At 34.0% G+C, this 11018-nt stretch overlaps 1 protein-coding gene across 1 annotated transcript; it reads left to right on the top strand.

Moving 5' to 3' along the window:
* The first annotated feature begins 4899 nt into the window (after positions 1-4899).
* Positions 4900-9253, top strand: LOC132548156 (uncharacterized). The gene is made up of 2 exons (XM_060211979.1): positions 4900-5548; positions 8844-9253. The coding sequence occupies exons 1-2, from the start codon at positions 4900-4902 to the stop codon at positions 9251-9253; spliced, it is 1059 nt and encodes a 352-aa protein (XP_060067962.1).
* Positions 9254-11018: the final 1765 nt, after the last annotated feature.

The raw sequence follows: 11018 nt of genomic DNA, 5'->3' as shown, positions 1-11018 counted from the left end.
GTAATGTGACCAAGCATAGATGCATTATAATGTACCTACGGAATTTCATTATGAATGAAACAAATGAAAATTTTGAGATTGATTTCGTTATCGATTGTTCTTCTGGTACCAGAGTATTCATAATCAAAACATTTAACATATGTTCTGTAAACAATACTTTGTTTGAACGGAAAATGTTCTTGAAAGAAATGAAACATATATTCTTGCGTCATTAATATATTCGCAATTTGTTGTAATTCTGTTTATCACAGCAACGTTGGTGGTACATATTTGTACAGGTGGTAATTCTTATCACAGTGAACAAGCAGTTTGGTATCTTCAAAAAATTTCAAAAGTTGACTGAATAAGACTATTTCCCTCACAGGAGTACTGTTTCTGGTTTAAGGATCACACGGTTGTCCTTGGTAACAGATATTGGAACACTTTTCCTAGTATTTGAAGAGCGCCATAGATGCCCGAGGGTTTCATCTTGATCTTTTATTTTGTAGAAAATATATTTCTGTCAAATGGTATCGGTTTTTCATCTAAAAATGACATGTGAAGGGAGAGTGCAAATTTGGGCCAATCTGAGATTTTTCAATGATAAGCTCTCTCTTCCCAGGAAACATATGAGCGCATAAGCATACAATATGCTATTTGCCACATTAGATTTTGTGAGAGCTGTTTGCAAATTTTGATGGCCCAAAAGGAGAAGAGTGAAATGAAAGTTGTATTTTAGATATCATCAATATATCACTGGAAAGATATTACTGAACTGTAAGCTAACATATGGTAGCATCTCGCTATACTTATCACATGCATACATCTTTTCGAAACGGTTGCACTATTCAGATTTTATAAATGATTTTCTATATAAAATTAACAGAGACATTTCTGACACCAACAGTATCAAAGTGAAGACTTCTCTAGTATATTTCTATATACTTTTCTAATGATGGTATATGTCTAACGAGTTCTCCTTCAGATTAACCGTTATAAGACCGTTATGTCCCGTCGCTATTGAACACAGTTAACATGTACGGTTTTATTTGTACAGCTATTCAATGCAATTAGCAAATATCTGTCTCTTCATAAAGTACTTAGCTCTTTAACATTATCTAAACATTCGACCCTTGTACGTTGTTTTCCAGTTGAATATGTAACATAATTACTGTTACATTGTGTTATACACCATTATGATATAAACACGTAAATATGTCATAAGAGTGTATCTTTGTCTTGTATTAATTCATCAGGTACTTATTATTTCAAACATATCTGAAAGAACAAATCTGAGACTTTTCGTATCTTGTTAACAAAGGATATGTCCGCTCTTAGTTTCCCGATAATAAATCTGATGTTAATTAAAACCAAATGAGAAGGAAATTATTTTTCGGACAGCAGCTACTTGTGTGTTAGATTGTTGAATCCTGCAGGATCGGATCGGGAGTACGTTCTAAACGATGTTTCCCTGTGCGTTATGTTACAAAGTTATTGATTTTTAACAGAATCCATTTCCATTATTTTATAAACACAAAAAAAAAAAAAAAAAAAAGAAAGAAAAATCTTGTCTGATTTTGACTATACAAAATGTACCTTTAATCGATAGATAATGACTACTCCCAAACTTTAAATATTTTACATACCATGTATTTAAATGAAGGTCTTAAGTCTGTGTCTGTTGCCGGTGTCTGAAAGTGATGTACATTATCATCTTTGGTGTATCCATTAAAGACGTCTGTGCTCCGTACGATAGACTTTGTCATTCTCTGAACGTTTAAAGGGAATTTATTTGCTTATAACAGCCAATCTTACCATAAAGCATTTTGATAAAATAACGTACGATCTATAATTATTTTTAAATACTTTAATGCATAATTAAAAGTACACTATATCATACTTAAATGTGTTGATATGAAATTCATGCACTGCATGATGTACGAGATAGATTACATTTTTTTGTTATTATTAATTGTTCGATATCAGGATTGTGATATATGGTTATAAATAATTGCATGCAAAGACGTATACCATTCCATTCATTTGGGTTTTACAATTATATATGCATTTACAAAGAACTAAAATGTGAATTTGGAATTCAAATCATATTTATTGGCAACGCTATTATAAAAGTTCTCCTAATGCGCTATAGTTTTACCATTTAACATAGTGTGATTAAGTCTATTCCGCAATTTACTCCTTACTACCGGCTGTACTAGTACAAAATCATTGTACATGTGTCAAGATTTTGTCTTCATCTGATTGGATCAACGATCGTTACATGCTGGTATGATAGATAAAATATGGGCTCGATGTTTTTAGACTTAACATACTAGACCATATGGACCAAGGAATATGATATATCTATCTTAAATGATCATTTGTGGTATTCTAATTGAAACGACGCAAAACAATTATATGATTTCGACGTTTAGGGGACATCAAATTGTATTGGCCCTACTCACAAATGTAGACGAAATGATATTTTGATATCTTCATTCATTTTAGAAGATCGACTGAAATATACGTGTCTCTGTTGGTCATAACTTATATCTGTTATCATATCCATGCTTTCCTTATTTCATACTCAATAGAACCAAATGGGAAGCTAGGTACCATTATATAAATAGTGGAATAAACAGCTACTACAGTACAATATATATGTCACGCAGTCAATGCAAAACAAACGAATAAATGACAACGTTAAACGCGAAGTTGTAGATACATAAAGTAACCTCTCCGAGTAGAAATTACACAGAAGATCTTTTCACTCATCGGTCTACCTTTCTTGATTCATTGCTTCCAATTGAAAAAAAAAATCTTGAAATATATCAATATTGACGATCATGAATTTTTAAAAAGTTTTGTGAGTTTAATCAAAGATTGTCAAACAACATAGTCTTTTTTCTACAGGATCGTTTTTTTCCTAGTGCGAAACCCCTTTTATCTTCCGCTTAATTTCATCATATTGGGGTTAAACGCTTTCTATCTCAGTACATTTTTTGCGTTCCCAAGACTAAGGATGTAAAACAAATCTACCACTTAAGCAACCATCTCCATGATAAAACTTCAATATATACACGTGTATAACACCGAAACATACGGGGACACATTCATAAAGGCTGATAAACAATTCAACTAGCTGCAACGCAATTACAACGAAGACGAAACTCTGATACAAGCACTCTACTCACATCACATCTACTCGTATTACAGCTACTAACATCATATCTACTCACATCACATCTACTATAATCACAGCTATTCACATCACATCTACTATAATCACAGCTACTCACATCACAATACTCACACCTACTCACATCACATCTACTGTAATCACGGCTACTCACATCACATCTACTCGTATTACAGCTACTAACATCATATCTACTCACATCACATCTACTCGTATTACAGCTACTAACATCATATCTACTCACATCACATCTACTATAATCACAGCTATTCACATCACAATACTCACACCTACTCACATCACATCTACTGTAATCACGGCTACTCACATCACATCTACTATAATCACAGCTACTCACATCACAATACTGACACCTACTCACATCACATCTACTATAATCACAGCTACTCACATCACATCTACTATAATCACGGCTACTCACATCACATCTACTATAATCACAGCTACTCACATCACAATACTGACACCTACTCACATCACATCTACTATAATCACAGCTACTCACATCACATCTACTATAATCACAGCTATTCACATCACAATACTCACACCTACTCACATCACAGCTACTCACATAACACCTACTCACAGCTTTTCACATTACATTTACTCACACCAAATCTACTTGCAACTACTCCTCTCACATCTGCTCATATCATATCTATTCACATCACAGGTACTCAAAATTATTCACACCACATGTACTCACAGCAAAGCAACTCACATCACATTTACTCATATCACCGCTATTCACATAACAACTACGCACATCTTATCTACTCACATCACAACTTCTCTCGTCACAGCTACTTACATCACAGCTACAGCCTTGCCACTGTGAATCACACCTGCTTATCTTAGACTAGATAACATTGCTATCGCTCCACTGCTCTGCTACTTCGTACAGTCAATACGTGGCCACTGATCTAAATACACGTATGCAGACGTAAACTGGTTCTGTTACAGAATTCTGACTACCTAATTTTTCAGGACTACTTTGTCACACATTAAGTAAAATTTATTAACACTGCAAATACAACCAAAAGACTTACGCCGAGAGTTCAGAATTTTAGTTACTTCTTAATGTCACATTTTATATACAATCATCTGTCAGGAATACAACCCATGAATTATTAATCTTGCTATAGGATATGTTTCGAGTTGAGAATGATGAGACGAACGCCCTCCTGTAAATCAATGACTCGTTCATGGGTTAATCGGGTGATACTATTATCCAGTGACGTTATAGCATTAGCTGGTCTTTTTGTTTACAACCCTTATATCCCATTATAATGCTGATTTCACGTGGTCTATTTACATAGTCAAAGCAAGCTGACTACAGTGTAAATACAATCACAGATACATATAAAGCAGCACATACATGAAGGTAACGACACTTGTAAATAACAAATATATTACCATCTTATTATTATGGATATATTCTATGTATTGTCGTGACAATTCCATACATAATAGTTAAAAGAACAACATTAACTTTATTGAAAGCCAATCAAGATAATTCTTTTGAAATGATAATCGAAATTAATATTTCATCGCTATGATGGACATATTTCGCCGCTACTTACAAGCTTACATAGATAGTAATCACAAAGTAGGAGAATCGGACAGGTGGCCATGATAAGAATTTCAGTAACATTGTTGTGGTTGTCATACTTGGTAACACTGTCGCTACAATTGCGATGGCAATAATCTGTTTACTTCTTGTTGTGTTTCAATTGAGCGACGTTCACGCAGCATACGATATAAATCGCCATGCGGATCGATCAGTGCTGAAAGATAATATAGAATATGGTACAGACGGTTTCGGACAGCAGACACTGACAGATATTGAGAAAAGACTTAGTGCACTGGAATCAGACAACCATCTTCTAAAGAATGAAAACCACCAACTACAGACAGAGAATATAAACTTGAGACAAGATGTCCAAACCTTGAAGAAAGAAAATCAGGATATACAAAAACAGTTTCTGCGTCTCGAGATTGAAACCCATGGTTTTATGAAAGTTATTGAAAACATCGACGCAACTGTAGGATCCCTGGAGAGGGAGAGGGAAAATTCAAACTATGATAAAGCGATGCCAAAGAGCAATCTACAAGAACCCATCGTCAGCAGCAGGCCAGAAAAATCTTCTCTTTCAAACATTTCAAAAAGTATACCGACTGATGTTGACCAAATGCCACACATCCCTGTGGAACTCAATGCTAATCTGGAACCAAAAGACCCGAATAATATGTCAGATATTAAACCGTCTTCCCAGGATCAAGAGGGGTACAGAAATCCATTATTGGCAGTCCAAAGAGAAATTAGCAAAGACCTTCGTGTCAGGGGTAGGTAACAAAGTCATATCATTTTGACTATTTCTCTGTTAGTGCAAACATACTAGATGTTTTTTTTTCTTTCTTGTGTGATTGGTAAGTTCTTTCTCACTTCGATTATTTAATTTTCTAAAAGGAAAAATTCGACATTACAAACGCGAATACGAATACTTTCATTGGAAGCATATTTTCCCTGAGATTTAAAACATAATGTTAAAGTTACTATAATCACTTTGGTTTCAAACATTTTATGTTCCGGCGTGGTTAGTAATTGCTAATAGAAGCTTCTGGTGCCTATCACTGAAAGGTTTTATTATTTGTGCATGAGTACCTTGTGGTTAAGCCCTTATGATGTGTCATGAAATTAAGGTCAGGTCGGAGACCTTTACTAGTTATAAGGGAGTAAATTGGCTGTCAAATTCATAATGGGACCGGATTTTTTCAATGATATACTCTCCTTTGTTCTTAAGGATCAGTCCTAATTTTCCGATGAATAACTTTTTAAAAACCCATCCTCATTTTAAAAGGACAGAGAGATAATAAATATAGATGATACATATTGTAATACAGATAGGCCAATATCATTCTTTTCTCGTGACATGTTGCTGAATTTCAGTAGTACTCTTGATGTATGTTAGAGCTGTTTTTGTTATAAGACATAGTCTTCTTATCAAATTGCTGATACTATGTGATATTTTATGGTGTTAATCATTATCTGCTCCTCTCTCTCTTCCTCTCTCTCTCTCTCTCTCTCTTTTTACAATTGATATCATATATGATAAACGAAATTATTACAAAACCACCTAGCATTTCAGTTTACTTCAAATATTTCTGTTTACTAACTTTTTCTACTAAAAACCAATAGACATGCATTACTTATTATCACCATGAAGTAAAAACAATATGTCTTTGAACAACATGTTTCACAATTTTGGTTTGAGTTATCTCCCTCGACCGAAAAAAACCCATCAAATAGGTTAACAAAGAGAAGAGAAAGTTTGAAAAATAAACAACAAATAATGCCAATTTGTGATATTTTGAAATTTAACTGCCTAAACATCATAAAAAAGAAGAATATTAACATAAGAGTAACTATTTTTGAAAAATCAATTAAAACTTTATCCATTCTTACGCAAAACGAAATATTTCTATTGCTGCATAAAAACGTCGACACTTGGGATGCAATAAGATTTGTATCTGTTCATAACTGTCGAATTATCTCCCTTTCCAATATATTTGAAATTCTAAAATTCACAAAGGGCGAGTACTCTTCCAATAATTAAACAAACCAAAAGGCTTAAAAGTACAGAGAAAGGCTATATGCTATGATAAAAAATTATTGAAGATAATTAGATAAATAGAATGTTTTATATAACTCTTTGAAAAATCCAGCAAATGAAATTTCCCAATTGAAAACCGCTGTATACAAAATTCAATTATCGACACACAAGGACAAAATCGTACAACTTTATATAAAAAAGGCCCATTTTGGAATGATGGGTGGAAGTAAGGGGTGGTATTTTGTTTTTTAAAAAATCAGTGCATCTAGAAAATATCACTACATGTCAGTTTAATAATGCTGTGATAATATCACGATACTCCTACCGTAAGACAAGTTATAAAAAGGCTATGGAAGAATGATGAAGGTATATAAAACAATGGATAATTCCATGTACATGACGCAGGATTTGGCGTTTTTAACAAACAATGCTGTAAGATTGTAGTGTTGTGACTAGTAACGATCAAACATAAGTGATATATATATTTAGTTCACCAATTAATTTAGAAACCGCTCCATCCATTTGCAACAAACTATTTTGCTTGGTAATGTATGTTGATACTGATACAGCAATCGAGCATAGCATATCTAGGTTTACATATGTATTCCATCTGAAGTCTCTGCAAAGACTATCACGTTTTTGTGATATGTGATGTATGAGCCGAAATTAGCAAGAATAGGGAAATTGCTGATAATAAATTAATGTTATGATATATCTAGATCACCGGATTACTGACAAGCAAAATTCAGTGGTTTTAATAAAGATTTAGACCTTACACTATCATATCAGTAAGACATCCAGCAACTAATCTAAAAATAAGAAAGCAAAAGCATATAGAAATATGTTTATTCAGGATAAAACATAATACATCATAAAAGACAATACGTGATGCAAGTTTTGTATCCCATATCTTGTCTTTTGACCACTGAAATATCATTGACATATTGAGAGTAAGTATTTACCTGAACATGAAATGTGAAACAAATTGAATAAAATGTTCAGGTAAACATGTACAACACATTTGAAATTGTTGTTATTGAAAACACAATAAAAAACAAGATTAAACAAGTCAATGAAGAATCGCATGTAAATAAGGTATCAAACCTGAAGAGATGGAGACATTACATGTACATAATAGCTTATCCAAATAATGATATGAAAGTAATTATACAACAATATACATAGCAGACTAGGTGGGCGGTTTGGAAGGACCCATACAATATATTCCACTGATACAACATTATTATTTTACAAAACAAACCACAGAACTAGTCAGCAATGTATATACCCAGAATTTGCACACACAAAATGTGCTCATTGAGACATTGCAACATTGCAAATATATTAATCGTATTATTTTACAAAGTAATTTTCTTATTTATTTTCTAATCAATATCTAACTTCGATAAATGCCAACACACTTGTAATATTTTATGTGATTTTATAATCCTCTATAATTAATCATTAGGTCTACGAAGGTGACCTGTGATTTTTAGTAGTTAAGAATTTTGATATAGTACGTGCGTTTGGGATCCAATGGGAACTATAATTGAAGTTGATGGATTTAAATGGTAACTTATATGTCACATATTGACAAAATTTACATGACACATACCTTTATACAGACAGAAAATTAGTCAGTATGTCTGTCGAATCTAGAGGGCAAACAGGGCGCGAGTCCTAGACGGTGTACACAGGATGGTTTTCAGCTCTGTATAATCTCTTTACATGGAGTCTCTTTGCATTACGGGCACAAAGTTTGAGAAGCTGAAGCTGTTGGTAATTCACCTGACTATATAGTTATTTACCTAATCCATGTGGACATGCCTTGATCGTGTCACGTTGCTCTGCTGTCTGACACTGATAGCCTAACACGATTTTTTTCGAACGTCCGTTGTTGGTCTTTCAAAGCGCAGCCTATGTGGTAAATATCGATATAAAAGTATGTTGTTACAAATGTATTACTGTAGAAAGTATAATAATCAATGCAAATGTATCATGATTTATTACAAATTGATATTTGACAGTACCCACCACTGGTGTTGCTTTCCATACACGGCTTTCATCAAGCATTTCCGATATCCTCGATAATCAACCGATTATCATGTCCAACGTCCTCACTAACGAAGGTGCAGGTTATGACACTTCAACGGGACATTTCACGTGCCCCGTGTCCGGTGTGTACGCTTTCTTTGTTACAGCCGTGTCAATCCATGACAAATCCATTGAATTACAGCTTGTGAAAAACGGAGTTGGCATTGGTAATCTTGTTAACGGCAACACTGTTTATTGGGGGTCAAGTTCTAACGTGGTGATTGTTTCCGCCCAGGAAAGGGACCACATATGGCTTCAGGTTAATGGACACTTCCATGATGACGGTGTTCTTTTAGATGGCTATTTTACCACCTTTTCTGGATTTCTCCTTTTTAGAAATTAGATAAATGATTTGAAAATGATGTCGTTCTTATGTTGTATTTTGACAAAAAAAAAACACATATTTTCGAAGATATTCGACTAGGAACCATTGGTCGTACTAAAGACCACGAATCAAGTCATGGATCTGTATCGTATTCGGGATTTACAGTAATTGGAATATTGATAAGTAAATTTGGATAAGTTAATAGGAAACGAACATCATAGAAAACATCGATATGATCTTAATTCATACGAAATTCGATAAAACTTATTTACACAGAGACCAGATGTTCCGTGAACGCAAGTCATTTCTGCATCATCTTCATGTAAATGTTCACGTAACAATAGCATCGTCGGCACATTGCTTAACCAAGGATTTCATCGTCAATGAAGCCATCGATGTAAGATTGAAATTGGTAATATAGATGTAAATACATACATGTCTGAGGTGACTGACCTAAAAATTAACCTGCAGAACGGGAAGTTGATATTCGTATCATCGGTGTATGAATATAAAATGTGTTAGATATTGTTGCTGACATTTGGGTTGAGGGAGAGAGTTAATAGATCCTTTACTGTATCTGTTGTTTCTCTGTTCTCGGCCAGCAATATACATAGATAATTTGGCGACTTGTTTGCTCGAACTTTGTAAAACAGGAGGATGGTATTCTATGTTGTTAGAAATACAACATTACATACTTCAAAACTTGTATTTACAGTGTCAATATGACGTTGGCCGTGACCCCCAAAGGAGTGAATTGGCCTTTTGTCCTTATTCGGAAAGTTTATTCATTTCTTTTTCTACGAGACATCTTAAGACCAAAAAAACTTAAACATCGTAGTTCATTGCTCTCAAATTCAAGTACCAACCGGACGGGATCATTTTGTATGGAATGGGGGCCACTAATTACTGTGATATACTACGACAGGGAGAAGGCCAGCTCCTGGCGAAACAGCCCTGTAACTACGGGATATAACGGTTACAAGGACTTACTACCAGGGTCAGAGGTCGATCGTTTATCGTATCGATACATTCTGCCTTTAACAGGTAACGAGTCATACCGCTGTGCATCAACATCAAGCTGCGGATCAATACACAGCAGAAATGAAAACAAAAGAGCAATTCAACACGATAATAGTTCTAAACCAACTGAGACTGCAATGTTAAAAGGTCGTATATGCTGCTTCTAAATTGATTTATTGTTCAGTGAAGGACAATCAAAGCTTTTTTGTTTGTTTCTAAATCATTTTATTAGCCTTATTAGCAAAATTACGACGTATGTGTCTTGAAATAAAAGTGACGTAAGCTATCGTGGCTATGGATGCTCTGGGAAATGAAGGGAAATTAGTCTGATACATCCGATGTGCATATATAACAGGGTGAATAGTGATTTCCGGGACAACCTTCGTAATAACTATATAACTCAAGTGTTGTCCTGGTCTATTTTATCGACTGATTGTTGATTTTAAAGAAAAACGTGTTTATAAATTCAAAGTGGTGGTGTCTACAAATCTGTCCTAAGGTCAGTTTGTATAAAGGAAAAAACAGAGCAAATCCTTACGAATACATTTCGTTTATAAAAGCTGGCAGCGCGAAGATTAAAATAACTGTTTAACTAGGAAAAAAACTTTCTTTCTTTTTTTTCAAAATTTGATAACAGATAATAAAATAGCTAAATTAAGAATAATAAAATATTTCACAAATTCATTACCCTACGTGAATATTCATATCAAAAATTTGGTTTGTTTGTTTTGTTTTGTTTGTTTGTTTGTTGTTTTTTTTTTTT

Source organism: Ylistrum balloti, unplaced genomic scaffold (assembly GCF_031769215.1).
Source record: "Ylistrum balloti isolate Yb309-2 unplaced genomic scaffold, AGI_CSIRO_Ybal_v1 Utg370006, whole genome shotgun sequence".
Taxonomy (NCBI): Eukaryota; Metazoa; Mollusca; class Bivalvia; order Pectinida; family Pectinidae; genus Ylistrum; species Ylistrum balloti.
Note: the sequence above shows the minus strand (reverse complement) of the source record. Positions and strands in the feature narration are given on the sequence as shown.